General features: G+C 51.2%; 1 protein-coding gene across 2 annotated transcripts in view; it reads right to left on the bottom strand.

The window, feature by feature from the left end:
• Positions 1-16,126, bottom strand: part of KIF19 (kinesin family member 19) — a 31,928-nt gene that overhangs the window by 10,970 nt on the left and 4,832 nt on the right. For both annotated transcript variants that reach the window (XM_029080005.1, XM_029080006.1), the window contains exons 2-7: positions 14,084-14,164; positions 6,385-6,495; positions 5,689-5,776; positions 4,248-4,384; positions 3,257-3,382; positions 771-965 (exon numbers count right to left, since the gene is read on the bottom strand). In XM_029080005.1, the coding sequence (XP_028935838.1) occupies positions 771-965; positions 3,257-3,382; positions 4,248-4,384; positions 5,689-5,776; positions 6,385-6,495; positions 14,084-14,164 (738 nt within the window). The remainder of the gene's footprint in view (positions 1-770; positions 966-3,256; positions 3,383-4,247; positions 4,385-5,688; positions 5,777-6,384; positions 6,496-14,083; positions 14,165-16,126) is intronic.

The raw sequence follows: 16,126 nt of genomic DNA, 5'->3' as shown, positions 1-16,126 counted from the left end.
TCTTCATTTCGGATTCTTGTGGTATTTTACCGCCCCCATTGTCTCTCATTTATGCATCTCTTCTGTGTGTCTGTCCTTCCCATGAGATTGTGTGTCTGAAGGGAACAGTGATGGTGTCTAAATTGTTTATCTTGTGTTCATGCCAGCACAGCCCAGGGCTTAATCAAGCTAAGTAAGTGAATGGCCAGACTATTAGTGGCTAATGAATGCTTAGCAGAAAGAGCCTGGGCCTGGGAGTCAGAGGACCGGGGTTCCAATCCCAGCTTCTTCACTTTTCTACTTAATGGGTTGTGTCTAATCTGATTGTTTTTCGTATTTGCTTTGGCACCACCTGGAAGGCAACCTCAGAGAAAGGATGAATCCTCAAGCCCCCCCCCCCCCGACACCTTACCCATACCCTCCACGCTCTACTCCTCTTCTTTTTTCATGGTACTCATTGTGTCTTCTATGTGATGAGCACTGTACTAAGCACTGCTAATCATGTTGGACCCTGTCCAAGTCCCACATGGGGCTCACATTCTTAATCCCCATTTGGCAGATGAGGGTACTGAGTCAAGGAAAAGTGAAGTGATGTGCCCAAAGTCGCACAGCAGACAAATGGGGGACCTGGGATTAGAACCCAGATCCTTCTGACTCCCGAGACCGGGCTCTTTCCACTAGACCATGCTGCTTCTCGTGCGTGGGATGGCCACTCGGAGTTAGCCGGATTGATCCGGCGAGGTCAGTCACAAAGAGCCCGAAATCCCTGCCACCCCCTAGAGCCCCGTTACCTGGGAGGCCCTCTCGGATCCGGCCAGGTCGATCATGAAGAGGCGGCCCCTGCGCACCTCGTGCAGGATGCCCTGGCCCCGGCTCTTGCGCTTCACGGTGACCTGCAGGACCGCGTGGGAGCGCGATGACGTCTGGTTGGCGGCCGTGGGCTCTTGGGTTCTCTGCTTGTTGCCCTTCAGCAGCAGCTGCATGGTCTGAGCAGGGCAACAGAGTACTCAGCCAGGACTCGCCACAATCCGAAGCTAAGCGCTTCCTGGGGGCCAGGCACTATATCCTAAGCGCTGGGGTTGATAGTCAATCATATTTATTGAGTGCTTATTGAAGTACAGAGCACTGTACTAAGCTTTTGGGAGAGTGCAATATAACAGTAAACAGACATATTTCCTGTCCAAAATGAGCTTACTGCCTAGAGGGGGAGACAGACGTTAATATAAAGAAATAAATTACACATCTGGGCATAAGTGCTGTAGGAAAAATGGGGGTATGAATAAAGGAAGCGAGTCAGGGTGACGTAAAAGGGAACGGGAGAAGAGGAAAGGAGGGCTTAGTCAGGGAAGACCCCATGGAGGAGATATAATCAGGGGTCTTCTGCTCTTTGGCCAAGTCCAGAGTGGGCGGATGGAGCAAAGGGTGCTCATCTAGTCTGTAATGTAGACTTGTCAGAGGTCACCCCAGAATCCAGCCTTGCTGTCCAGGGACGCTCACCCCTGCTCAACTCTTGGATCAGTTTGTTGCTATGGCAGAGCCCGATTATGTTGATGTCTGCCTCCCCGTCTAGACTGTAAGCTCACCTTAGGCGGGGAATGTTGACTGTTTATTGTTCCATTGTACTCTCCCAAATATCTTAGTAGAGTGCTTTGCACACAGGATGCGCTCAGTAAATACGATCGAATGCATGAATGAATCAGGTCAGGCCTGGTCCCCGTCTCATACGCGGCTCACCGTCCTAAGCCAGAGGGATGATGTGCATTTCATCCCCATTTTACGGATGAGGAAACGGAGGTCCAGAGGAGTTAAGCGACTTGCCCGAGCAGTGGAGCCGGGATTAGAGCCTAGGTCACGCTGCTTCTCATGTGCTCTAGGCCGTAAGCTCACTGGGGGCAGGGAAGGTGTCTGCTATCTCTGTTGTACTGTACTCTCCCACGCGCGCAGTAAAGTACTCTGCACATAGTAAGCACTCAATAAGCAGCCTGGCCTAGTGGAAAGAGCATGAGCCGGGAATCAGAGGACCTGGGTTCTCACCCCAGCTCTGCCAATTGCTTGCCGCGTCACCTAGTCATTTAACTTCTCTGTGCCTCAGTTTCCTCAACTGTAAAATGGAGATCAAATCTTACTCCCTCCTCCTTAAACTGCGAGCCCCATGTGGGACAGGGACTGCATCCCAAGTGATAAACTTGTATCTACCGCAGTAGTTCTAACAGTGCTTGACACATAGTAGCTGTTTAATGAACAAATTAATAAATACCATTGATTGACATGCTTGGAATGATGGGTGGACCCCCTTCTTCCCCTCTCCCCCCATGAGCTCTGGGGTACAAAGGGGAACCCCCTCCCGAAAGGTTTGCACTCTCCAGAGCTCAAGGGGTGAAGGTGGAGGGAGGGGAGAGAACATCACCAGGTCCCAGACCTGCCGGGTCAAAGTCAGGGTCCCTCGGCATCGAGCCCAGTTCGGACCCTCTAGGGGATCCTCTGCTTTATTGGAAGGTGGGAGGAACTTGGAAAGGACCCAGTTTCTCTCAGAGAAAAAAGGAGGAATTGGGAAACAGCATGTTCTAGCAGATAGAGCACAGGTGTGGGAATCAGAAGGACCTGGGTCCTCATCCCGGCTCCTCCACTTGTCAGCTGTGTGACTGTGGACAAATCGCTTCACTCCTCTGCGCCTCAGTTACCTTGTCCGTGAAATGGGGATTAAGAATGTGAGCCCCATGTGGGACAGGGACTGGGTCCAAGGTGATTAGCTTGTATCTACCCAGGGCTTAGTACAGAGCCTGGAATATGTAAGCACTTAACAATACCATTAAAAAATAAAACAGACAGGATTTAGAAGGAAAGATCAACAGAATTGTGATTGTTTATTCTGGGAAAATTGAAGACTGAGAGGAGTTTGGATAACAGTCTTCAGGGATGGGCGATAGAATAACCTTCTGGTGGAAAAACCCAGATCCTGGAAGTCAGCTTGTAGGCTGGGCTTGTCACTGACTCCCAACTGACCTTAAGCACATCGTTTAGCTTCTCTGAGTTTCAGCTTCTTTTCTGTAAAATGGGGAGACTGACTCCTGTCCCTGACTGAGGAGATCAACGTGCTGGAGGATAAAGCTGACTGCCTCCCTGTGCCCTCCTTCTCTCCTCAGTGCTCCTGGAGTTCAGCTTCTCCCCTCCAGCCTCTCTGCAGTGGGCAGGCCTGACTCAGGTCTGCAGTTTCAGAGCCTCAGCAGCCCCTGATACGGGTACAACCCATCGGTTTGAAGGACTGCCGGAGACCGACCTCCTTGGCGTTGACGGTGGACACCTCGGTGATCCCGGCCACCTGGACGCCACCTTTGGCATCCTCACGCAGATCCAGGTACCCGGCGGAGGGGTTCAGCAGGTCCTGGATCACCTCATTGTAGATCTGGCAGAGGAGGAGGGGAGGGATGGAGCGGGGAGACAGGTGGGCCCGGCAGACGACCCCCGGCCCGCCCCCAAGGGATCCAGCCCCGGGCAGGGGGAGGAAACCACACGTCACAAGCCTGGTGATCCCGGTCAAGCAAGGGTGGGTGGCAGTCAGGGCTCCGACTGGAGAAGTGACCGGAATGCCTGGGGCATTCATTCCATTCATGTGTGCAGAGCACTGAACTAAACAATTGGCAGTTTACAATAGGCGGAGATGCACATGAATATAAATAAATGACAGATATGGACATACGTGTTGTGGGGCTGGGAGAGGGGAGTGAGTAAAGGGAGCATGTCAGGGTGATACAGAAGGGAGTGGGAGAAGAGGAAAGGGGAAAGGGGGGCCTAGTCAGAAAAGGCCTCTTGGAGGAGATGGCTTTGAAAGTGGAAAGAGGAATTGCCTGTTGGATTTGAAGAAGGAGGGCATTCCAGGCCAGAAGCACCGGGGTGGGGCAGGTGCCACCGCTGACCTGTTTCCAGGCCTCCCTGCGAGGCTCACCCCAGGCGCACTAGCCCGGGCAGGCAGATGGCAGCCCGTCACCAGCCCCTCCTGCCCCGTCACCAGGGAGACTGTCGGCTTGGGGAGGCGCTGAGGTAACTCGGGGCACCGGCAGGGGAATGAACGAATGCCGGGGTGGGAACGGACACCACAAACAGGAAGTCGACTGAGCCCTTCCTTCTGGTCTCCCCTAGTCCTTCCCCACGTCCCCCCATCTCTTCCCATAGCACAATGCCAGGCACAGAGTAAGTGCTTAATCCATTAAAAAAAAAATGAAGGGAGGAAGGGGTTCCAGGCCGGAGGGAGGACGTGAGCAAGGACTCACCTCGAGGTAGGACATGGACACCTCATAGTCCAGATGGTCGCTGGTCTCCTCGATGGCGTGGAAGAGGTCGTTGAGGGTGCGGACATAGATGCCAGGCTCCTGGTCGGTGCCCAGCATGGTGTACGTCTTCCCGCAGCCTGAGGGAGAGGAGGAGAGGGCTGGGACGGGGGTGGGGGCCAGACCCAGGGCTGGGGAGGGGCTTCGTCTTGTGCGAGCTGCCCTTTCCCCGCCCCAACATCTCTCCTGGGGCGGGGGGGGGGGCGCTCAGGGAGTCCCCTTCCCCTTCCTCTTCCTCTGGCCCAGTCCTTGTGAGTGGCAGAGAGACCTCCAGAATAAGAGGGAAGTCGCCAATTGCCCTCTGGTCAGGACCACCCTCGCCAGGCTAGGGAGAGGTTCCCTCTCTTTTTCCCACCTCTTTCCCTCTCTCTGTCTCCCTCCTCTTTTTCCCACCTCTTCTCCTTTCTCTGTCTCCCTCTCCCTCTCTGTCTCCCTTTTTCCAAAAATGGTATTTGTGAAGTGTTTACTATGTGTCAAGGAGTGGTGTAGACACAGGCTAATCAGGCTCCACATGGTCCATGATCCACATGGGGCTCTCAGTCTTAATCCCCATTTTACAGATGAAGGAACTGAGGCACAGAGATGTTAACTAATTTGCCCAAGGTCACACAACAGACAAGTGATAGGACCTGGGTTCCGATCCCAGCTCCGACTCCCAGGCTCTATCCACGAGGCAACACTGCTTCTCCCTCTCTCCCTGTTTCTCTCTTCCTCTCCCTCTCTCTCTCTCATCTTTTCCGTCTCTCTGTTTCCCTCTCCCTTTTTCTGTTGCCTTCTCCTCCTCTCTCTGTCTTTATCCCTCTCTCTCTTCTTTTCCCCTTCTCTATTTCCATTATCTCTCTTTCTCTCCCTCTTCCTCTCCCCGCTCTCTCCCCCCCATCTTCCTCTCTCTGTTTATCCCTCTGTCTCTTTTATTCTTCCTCTCTTCCCCCAGGATCTCTATCTCCCCTCCCCCATCTATCTGTCTGTCTCTCTCTTTCTCCCTCTCCATCCATGCGACAATTACTCTCCCCCTCTTCACAGCCTTATTGAAAGTACACCTTCAAGAGGCCTTCCCTAACTAAACCCTCCTTTCCTCTTCTCCCATTCCCTTCTGCCTCACCCTGACTTGCTCCCTTTATTCGTCTCTCCTCCCAGCCCAAAGGACTTATGTCCATATCTTTAATTCATTTATTGATATTAGTATCTGTCTCCCTGACTAGACTGTAAGCTCACTGTGGAGAGGGAATGTGCCTGTTTACTGTTATATTGTAGTCTTCCAAGCACTTAGTACGGTGCTCCACGCACAGTAAGTTCTCAATAGATACTATTGCCCGACTGCCTCTGTCTCCCTGCCAGCCTCGGGCAGGGCTGGGGGAGGGAGCGGAGGTCCGGGAGGGCTCACCGGTGGGTCCGTAGGCAAAGACGGTGGCATTGTAACCACAGAGGACTCCTTCTATCAGGCCCTTGGTCGTTGCCCGGTACACCATCTCCTGCAGGGAAAGCGGGAAGGCGAGGAGCATGAGGTGAGATCAGAGATCTCCTCCTCCATCCGAGAAGAGAGATTCACAGCCCTCCTCCCCGCTTCCCCCACCCTTCCCCACCAAAGTAAGGCAGCAAGCACTGCTAGAGACCGTGACTGCTGTCTTCTGGGAAGCTGAAAGAAGAGGGGATGGAAATTGGTCCAGGCTGGAGGAGGTAGACTAGATTATTATTATTATGGTACTTGTTAAGAGCTGACTATGGACCAAGCACTGTTCTAAACCCTGAGGTAGACACAAGTTAATCGGGCTGGACTGTCCCACTTGGGGCTCACACTCTTAATCCCCCTTTTACATATGAAGGAACTGAGGCATAGAGAAGTGAAATTATGCAGCAGAAGTGTGTCATACCGCAGAAAGGTGCCGGAGCCAGAATTAGAACCTAGATCCTTCTGATTCCTGGGCCCACACTCTATCTACTAGGCCACGCTGCTTCTTTTATTATTATTATTATTTCCAAGCTCCTAGCACAATGGCTCAGGACGGGAAACTCAGCTGGCCCAATAAAGAGGGGTCAGATCGAGACCCTCAGAGATTCAGTCCCTGAGACCCTCCCTTACCTGGGTGGCAGTAAAGTCAAAGGCCATGTCAAACAGGTAGGATTTTTCACGGGAACGGTTCGCTCGAAGGATGTCGTCTGGATCTTCCATTGGGTCCATGAGAACCACCATCTGCAAGAACCCCAGAGGTGCGGTCATCAGGGAGATGGCTTTTTTTTTTCCAGTGTGGTATTTGTTAAGCAATTACTGTATACGAGGCACCGTTCTAAGCGCTGGGGTTGGGTACAAGCTAATCAAGTTGGACACTATCCCTGTCCCACATGGGGCTCACAGCCTTAATCCCCATTTTTCGGATGAGGGAACAGAGGCATGGAGAAGTTAAATGATTTGCCCAAGTCACACAGTAGACAAGGGGTGGAGCTGGATTAGAACACAGGTCTTTCTGACTCTCAGTCAGTGGTATTTGTTATGTGCAGAGCACTATACTAAGCACTTGGCAGAACGGAAGTCCCCAGAAAGGCTCTTCCTCAGAATGGAGGTTCCCCAGAAGGGATCTTCCCTAATCAATCAACTCATTCACTGATTCAATCGTATGTGAATGCTTACTGTATGCAGAGCACTGTACTGAGTGCTTGGGAAAGTACACTGTACTGAGTGCTTGGGAGAGTACAACAATAAACAGACACATTCCCTGCCCACAATCGATCGGTGGTATTTATTGAGCAATTACTATGTACAGAGTACTGTACTAGGCACTTGGGAAAGCACGAGGGTCCCTAGAAGGGGTCTTCCCCAGAATGGGGGTCCCCATGAGCTGCAGGGCCTATGGACTTTTTCCCTGGCTGGGACACACATGGTCGAGGAGTCATCCGTTTGGAGAGAAGGAAAGGCCAGGATGGTTCTGGATGGCCCCAGTCCCTGGCCTTCTCTCCGCTGACGGGCACGGGTTTGTTCGGGAATTGCCACGGCGAAAGAGAGAGAGACTGGGGACGGAAAGGCTGAATTGTATGCACGAGGTGAATTGAATTATTTGATTATTTTGGATGTGGCTAATTGAACCTCCCTTTCGGGTGGACACTTTGAGGAGAAATAGGATTATTTAATGATATTAGAGCTTCCCTATCAGGAAGAATATGTGTTACTCGTGCATGGTGAAACACCTAGCTCACCCCCACAGATGCTTCCCACCCAGGAGGAATCCATTTATGAGTTACATACCCGTGGCGAAGCACCCTAGCTTTCAGCCCCAAGAGTATTCAGGGGGACACTCAGCCATCCCACGGCTCCTCACCTGGTGCGGGCAGAGTGGGCATCCCATGCTTTGGGCAGAGGTGACCGCAACCGGCTGCTGCTAGTCTCCATCCGCTACCCAAAGGTCAGAGGCCGCAGGTATTCATCACCTGTGCTCCTAGGCCATTCCAGCTTCCGGCCTCAGTTCATCCAATCTCCTCCTTCTCCCTCCCTCTCTACCTAATTTGAGGGACACCTTCTGTATTCCTCAAATACAGTCGCCTGCGGTTTAGGTCACGGGGGCGGTATCCCACCCATACTTCCGAGTTCCGCCTTGCTGGTTCGGGCAGTCACGAGATAGCATTTGACCTTGAGAGGGTGGGTGCCCCGGGTTCACCTTGGGACGGCGACCCTGGGTGGCATCACATTTTAGGATCATCGCTGGCCTTCTCTGATATTTGGTGCCCTGAATCGGGACATTGTTGGCCTTGCCAATCCGATCTCTTCTTAATGAGGGCTTTGTCAGCACTCGCCCCCTTCCTGGGTCCTCAGACTGTCCTCTTCATTGTGTGCCACCCCCACGAACAAGCCTGCCCATTCCTATCGGCCGACAGACTGGCCGGGGAGACAATGGAAAGTCTGTGCAGGCTGCCGGCGCAGAGGCCAGGTGACTGGGAGGGGGTGAGGGCAAGGGGAGCGGTTCTTGACCAGAGAGAGCGACAGGAGCCCCTGACCACACTCACACACCCTCCTGTTCATTCGGAGAGCTCAGTTCCCCCCTGAGACTGGTCAGCTAATCAATCATTCTATGGGACTCTAAGCTCATTGTGGGGAGGGGACATGTCTACAAACTCTGTGGTATCATAATAATAATAACTGTGCATTTGTTTAGCACTTACTATGTGCCAGGCACTGTATGGAGCACTGGGATGGATACCAGCAAATCGGGTTGGGCACAGTCCCCGTCCCATGTGGGGCTCATCGTCTAAATCTCCATTTTACGGATGAGGTCACTGAGGCACAGAGGAGTAAAGTGACTTGCCCAAGGTTACACAGCAGACAAGTGGTGGTTCAGGGATTAGAACCCCTGACCTTCTGACTCCCAGGCCTGTGCTCTACCCACTAGGCATGCTGCTCCCCAAGCACTTAGTATAGTGTCTGCACACAGGAGGTGCTCAATAAATACCATTAATTGATCGATTGGTGTGTTTATTGGGCACTTACCCTGCAGGGTCCTGTTTTGAGCATTAGGGAGAGTACAAAACAGTCAGTAGACATGATCCCTGGACTTAAGGAGCTTATAGTCTAGCCGTGGAAACAGACGGCAAAATAAGTTATAGGGAGGGGGAAGAAATCGACTGCCAAGAAACAGATGTTAGTGCTATGAGATCCTAAGGGCTTAGTGGATACAAACTCAAGTGCATAGGGGAAGAATAGGGTAGGGAGATGAGAGATCAGTCATTGAAGACTTCCTGGAAGAGATGAGATTTTTTAGAAGGGCTCTGAGCTGGGAAAAATGGTGGTTTGTGGTTGGGAAGTGGGAGGGAGTTCCAGGTTCAGGCTGGGGAGGGAATTTTACGTCAGCGGTACGGCATGACTGTCAGTTGGAAGCGGGAGATTTAGTGGGAGGGAAAAGAGGAACATAGCCTAGTGGAAAGAACCCAGGACTGGGAATCAGAAGGACCTGGGTTCTAAGCCCCGTTGGGCTACTCGTCTGCCGTGAGAACTTGGTCAAGTCATTTCACTTCTCTGTGCCTCAGTGCCCTCATTTGTAAAACTGGGCTTAAGACTGTGAGCCCCATTTGGGATATGGACTGTGTCCAACCCGATTGGCTCACCCCACTGCTCGGTACAGTGCCTGGCACATAGTCAGCGCTTAACAAATATCATAAAAAAAAGGGAACAAATCTGTGGGGCATCCATCGGTGGATTTAGGGTCAAATGCTTGTTGGTAAATTGTAAGTAGAGTTGACCGCTTAGTCCAATTCAGACCAGAAAGCTGCCTCCCCATCCCTGCCCAGCTCCAATTTCAATGCAGATTTTGCCCTTTCCCGAGCCTCTATCCAAACTGTTGTTGTTTCTTCCCCGGGAAACGTAACACCAGGCCCAGGGCAGGGGGAATGTGGGGGGGAGCTCAGGGCCAGGTGCTGGGCGGGAGCTTAATCAGAGAGACCTGGCCTAGTTACAGATGCGACTCAAAGCTCCCTTGGCCAGCATCTCCTAGGTGAGAAATTTCTAGAGCAAATAGTTTTGACCTGGTCATTACTGTCCTAATCCGTCTGCCCCCAGGACCCACCCCCGGTGGCCTAGCACAGGCTCCGCTTGCCTCATCGGGGAAGCGGGGGAAGTCAGACAAGAGGGTGGAAGAGGAAGAGACAGTGGTCACCCAATCCTACTAAATTCTGGGCAAACAAAAGGGGATCCAAATACTAATCTTCACCAAGGGATTTCAGGTGTATCTGAGCCTCTGCAAACAACCTCGGAAGGCTCAGGACCTGAAGCTGAAATCTGGTATCTACACAGGGCTTAGCACAGAGCTTGGCTCACGATAAGTGCCTAACAAATACCACAGTGATTATTATTATTATTGTTATAGGGAAGCAGCGTGACCTAGTGGATAAAGCACAGGCCTGAGAGTAGAAAGACCTGGGTTCTTATCTGTTGTGTGACTTTGGGGAGGTCATTTAACTTCTTCTCAGTTCCCTCATCTGTAAAATAAGACTGTGAGCCCCAAGTGGGACAACCTGCCCCAGTGCTTAGTTCAGTGTCTGGCACCTATAGTAAATGCTTAACAAATGCCACAGTTATTATTCTTGTTTCCAAGACGAAAGCTTTGTCCCTCCGGGAGTCACTCATACGAACCTATTATGACAAGATCACAGGGGAGAAGTTATTGCCAACTTCTGCCAGTATATTGTTGAGAGAGTAACCATTGACTTCTGCATCATCATTTTCCCAAGACAGTAGCCCCCAACAGTCAGAACTGCCTTGAGCACCAAGTTAATCCTATAAATCCACTATTATTTGGTCCAGAAAGATGGCAACCTGGCCCTTCCCCTCTTCGCTATCTCAGCTGGGCTTTTCCTCTCTGTGGGCCCCCCAGGATGTTCTTGTTGGGACCCAAGCACCCTGAGGTTCCCCTGAAGATCCGCATCCATCAACAACGACATTAGGTCATTAGGGCTGGACATCTGTCCATTTTTCAACTGGTCTGTTTTACTGCCTAGACGTAGTCCCTATCCCACGTGGTGTTCACAGTCTCGATCTCCATTTCTGCGCGTTGCCTGGGTTCCCCTGCCTTAGTGTACTGTGGACCGCCATTTCTGTAAGATCTCTTGCCACGCTTGAGTCGGTCAGTCAGTCGTATTTATTGAGTGCATACTGTGTGCAGAGCACAGTACTATGCACGAGAAGAGTACAATTGAACAAAAAACAGTCACATTCCCTGCCCACCACGAGCTTACGGCCTAGAGGGGGAGAGAGACATGAATATAAATAGATACATTACAGATAGGGACATAAGTGTTGTGAGGCTGGGAGGGGAATGAATAAATAGAGCAAGTCAAGGTGACGCAGAAGGGAGTGGGAGAAGAGGAAAGAAGGGCTTAGTCAGGGAAAGCCTCTTGGAGGAGATGGGCCTTCATTAAGGCTTTTGAAGGGTGGGAGAGTCATTGTCTATCGGGTATGAAGAGGGAGGGCATTTCAGGGCAGAGGCAGGATGTGGGTGAGAGGTTGGAGGCCAGATGAACGAGATGGAGGTGCAGTGAGAAGGTTAGCTAGCATTAGAGAAGCGACGTATGCCGGCTGGGATGTAGTAGGAGAGTAGCAAGGTGAAGTAGGTGGAGGCAAGGGGATTGAGTGCTGTGAAGCCAACGGTGAGGAGTTTCTTTTGATGCGAAGGTGGATGGGCAACCACAGGAGGTTCTTGAGGAGTAGGAAAACCTGGCCTGAACGTTTTTGGAGAAAAATGATCCGGGCAGCAGAGAGAAGTATTTTAACAGCTCCATCCCTTCTCTCCTCGGGGCTGCTCTGGGGCCAGGGAGGGGGCAGGGGGCAGCAGAAGCCGGGGGCAGGGGCAGAGACGGGCAGAGCAGTGGACACACTGGAGCGGGAGGTTAGGGCTTGGCATCACTGCAGGGGGAAGCGGTGATGAAGCAGCTTGGCATAGTGGCTAGAGCACGGGCCTGGGAGTCAGAAGGTCATGCGTTCTAATCCCAGCTCCGCCACTTGCTTGCTCTGTAACCTTGGGCACGTCACTTCACTTCTCTATACCTCAGTTGCCTCATCTACATCATGGGGATTGATACCATGAGCCCCACATGGGACAGCGACTATGTCCAACCCTTTGCTTATATCTACCCCAGTGCTTACTACTGTGTCTGGCACATAAAAAGTACTTAATACCATAGTAGTTATTATTATTATTAAGCAGGTGGCTCTAGTTCCTCACACACAAGCCCTATCATGCAGAGGCACCCCTGGACAGGAAGACTCATTCAATCAATGGTAATTATTGGGCGCTTACTATGTGCAGAGCATTGTACCAGACATAACTTCCTGCGAGCCATATGGGAAATGCCCATCTCAAAGAACAAGACCCCCAGCGACGCTCCACACCCCCCGTGACCTTCCAGAGCCCCCCGGCCATGGGTGCTGGGCAAGCCCAGAGCCAAGTTGGGGAAAAGCAAAAATTTGGGCAAGTAGGCTTGGATTAGGTGAATAAACAGCAACCTACTTCTGAGCAGAGACCGTGGCTACCGACTCGGTTGTATTGTCCTCTCCCAAGTGTTTAGTACAGTGCTCCGCACACAGTAAGTACTCAGTAAACACCACTGATCGACTGACTGATCGATTGAGCGGGTGACTGAAATTAGTAGTCTAACGCAGTCAGGGCCTGTTATTCAGAAATCATCTTGTAGCTTTAAATCAATAAAACAAAATACTCATGGGAAAAATCATACAGAGACTAAAGGAAGAATTAACTGCAGTAATGGTGGGAAAATTCCACGTCAGGGCCCGGGGAGGGGTGGGGGACGGAAGGAGGGAGAGCAACTCAGGCAAGACGAAGCCATGTGGCCTAGTGGATAGAACACGGGCCTGGGAGTCAGAAGGACCTGGGTTCTAATCCCTGCTCCGCCACTTGTCTACCTTGTGACCCTGGGTGAGTTGCCTAACTTCTCTATGCTTCACTAACCTCATCTGTAAAATAAAGATTAAGACTGTGGGATACGGACAGCCTCCAACCTGGTCCGCTTGCCTCTTTCCCATTAGTGGGATATAGTAAGCGCTTAACAGATACTCTTAAAAAACAGAGAGAAGAAGAAGAACAGGAAACAGGAAGAATCAATTCCCAGCAAGCGTGTAGGAGGCCGGGCTACGAAGAGCTGGCTGGTCCTTTCCTTTTCTTATCATCACCGTCAAGCATCAGTGAATCCAAACCTACTCGTCCAAATTCTGGCTTGCCCCAGCTTGTACCTTCCCATTGTCTGCTTTCCCCACGCAGCTCCTGGTACCCAGTTCTCCACTCCTTCTCTCTCTCTCCTTCCTTCTCGGAAATGTTGCCCCGTTTCCTATGGAAACCCACTCTCTGTCCATACGGGGCCCAAGTAGCCAGAATAGACAGTCACTGCCCTGCCAACTCCCTGACGGCAGGGACTCTGTCTACTAATTGTTGTACTCTCCTGACTGCACTATTCTGCACGAAGGCTCCTTCTCTGCTGTGTGACCTTGGGCAAGTCACTTAACTTCTACTTAACGTGTACTAAGTGCTTAGTACAGTGCTTTGCACCCAGTAAGCGCTCAAGAAATATGAATGAATGAACTTCTCCGGGCCTTGGTTACCGCATTTACAAAATGGGGATGAAAACTGTGAGCCCCCTGGGGGACATGGACTGTACCCAACCTGCTTAGCTTGCATCTACCTCAGTGTTTAGCACAGTGTCTGGTACATAGTACGTACTTAACATTTTAAAAAGTAAGTGTTCAATAAATACTACTGATTGATAGAGAAGCAGCGTGGTTCAATGGATAGATCACAGGCCTGGGAGTCAGAAGGACCTGAGTTCTAATCCTGACTCTGCCATATGCCTGCTGAGTGACCTAGGGCAAGTCACTTTACTTCTCTGGGCCTCAGTTTCCTCATCTGTAAAATGGAGATTATGACTGTGAGTCCCATGCGTGTCCGACCTGCGAATCTTCTGTCTGCCCCAGGGCTTAGTAGGGTGCCTGGCACATAGTAAGCGCTTAGCAAATACCCTTTAAAAATAAAACAACAACCTCCTCGAGGGAAGGAACCACGACTACTAACTCTATTTGTTCCCTCCCGGGCACTTAGTGTTGGGTTCTACATATGGTAAACGCTCTCTCAACACTGATTGATTAATGGATTAATTGATGGGGTGTAGCTATGCAGGGTAGGGCCTGTTATGCTCCCCGGGAAACCGTTGGCGGTTGCTAGTAACTCAGCTGTGATCCACTTCCCCCATTTCGGCGGGTTCTGGCCCCCGTCCCTGGACGTTGACCCTCATACCTGTTCGTCCACTTTATGGGCGATGAGTGTGGCTCCTTCCTCCAGCTCCGAGGCGCTGATCGGCCGAACCCGGAGAGCCACCTAAAGGGAGACAGTCGATCTCCGGTCAGAACACGCAGGAACCCATGAGGGTGAGGGAAGACAGAAGGCAGAGAGCCTGAAGAGGGAGATGGGGCTGACACCTCCCAGCCAAGGATGGCAGGAAGGGGAGGCAACGATTACCCAGTTTCTCTTGCTACTCCTTCTCTATCTCTTCTCCTAGTGTGACCCAGCCCTCACACTTTGCTCCTCTAATGCCAACCTTCTCGCTGTACCTCCCTCTCGTCTATCTCGCCTCTGGCCTCTTGCCCACATCCTGCCCCGGGCCTGGAACGTCTTCCGTCCTCAAATCCGACAATGATTTTCCCATCCTTCAAAGCCTTATTGAAGGCACATCTCCTCCAAGAAACCTTCCCTTCCTAAGCCTTCATTTCCTCATCTCCCTCTCCTTGACTTAATCCCTTCATTCACCACCTCCTCCCAACCCCAACAGCATTTATATGATATCTGTGATTCATTTATACTAATGTCCATCTACCCCTCTAGACTTCAAGCTTGTTGTGGGCAGGGAATGTCTGTTATATTGTTATATTTTATTCATTCATTCAATAGTATTTATTGAGCGCTTACTATGTGCAGAGCACTGTACTAAGCGTTTGGAATGTACAAATCGGTAACAGATAGAGACAGTCCCTGCCCTTTGACGGGCTTACGGTCTAATCGGGGGAGACGGACAGACAAGAACAACTGGGAGAGAATTTTACTCTCCCAAGCGCTTAGTACAGTGCTCTGCACACAGTAAGCTCTAAGTAAATACGATTGACTGACTGACTTGCTGCCTTCCTACTTCCCTCTCCAGAAAGTCTTTCTCTCCAGGGAACCTCTCGGTCCCACCCACCCACTCCCGCCCCCAGGAGTAAAACAGTCAGGGGATGGAGCTGGGTCAGAGAGAACTGTGATTGCAGTCTCCAGGGGAATGAACATTTTGGTTGATCTCTCTAAACCAAAGAGACCAGCTCCTAGCTCAGCTGATCCCCTGCTCTCTTGTTCTCCTGATAATAATAATAATAATAAGACTGAGATGCATTATGGTCTAGTGGAAAATGTAGCGTAGCACCTGGCTTCTAATCCCGGCTCCTCCAGTTGTCATCTGGGTGACCTTAGGCAAGTCACTTTATTTCTCCGTGCCTCAATTACCTCACCTGTAAAATGGAGATTAAGGCTGTGAGCCCCACTTGGTACAGGCACTGTGTCCAAACTGATTTCCTTGCACCCACCCCAGCGCTTAGTAGAGTGCCTGGCACATAGTAAGTGCTTAACAGATGCCCTTACTGTTATTATTTTTATTATAAATAATAAAAATCCCCATTTTACAAATGAGGAAACTGAGACACAGAGAAACTAAGTCAGTCAATTGTATTTATTGAGGGCTTACTGTGTGCAAAGCACTGTCCTAAGTGCTTGAGAGAGTACAGTACCACACTAAACAGACACATCCCCTGCCCGTGATGAGCTTACAGTCTAGAGGGGGAGACAGACACTAATATAAAGAAATAAAGTACAGATATGGACATAAGTGCTGCGGAGCTAGGAGGGGGAATGAAGGTCTCGCAGCAGGCAAGTGGCGGAGCCAGGATTAGAACCCACTTGCATCTGACTCCCAGGCCCAGGCGCTATCCACTAGGACACACTGTTCCTCAAATCTTGGCTGCCTAATTTTGGTTTCAACCGAGCCGTCATGGTGTGAGTGACTGAGCGGCCCCAGGCTCTCCCGCTCAACAGGAGCCGGTTCTGATGATGCTAAGAAAACAGATATCAGCTCAAAAAGCCCCCAGGGGCCTGGGAGCTCGGGGAAGAGGCCCAGGGGAACCATCTGTCTGAGTCTCTTTGTCCTAATCAGCTCCAGGCCCAAATTACGCTTCTTGGCTTCCCGGGGTTTGGCTCCTTTGTCCAAGCCGTGGGGACCAGAATGGAGACAAATATGCACCTGAGAACAATTCACTG

The sequence above is a fragment of the Ornithorhynchus anatinus genome, chromosome 15 (assembly GCF_004115215.2).
Source record: "Ornithorhynchus anatinus isolate Pmale09 chromosome 15, mOrnAna1.pri.v4, whole genome shotgun sequence".
Lineage (NCBI taxonomy): Eukaryota > Metazoa > Chordata > Mammalia > Monotremata > Ornithorhynchidae > Ornithorhynchus > Ornithorhynchus anatinus.
This window is presented reverse-complemented; position numbering and strand designations above follow the sequence as displayed.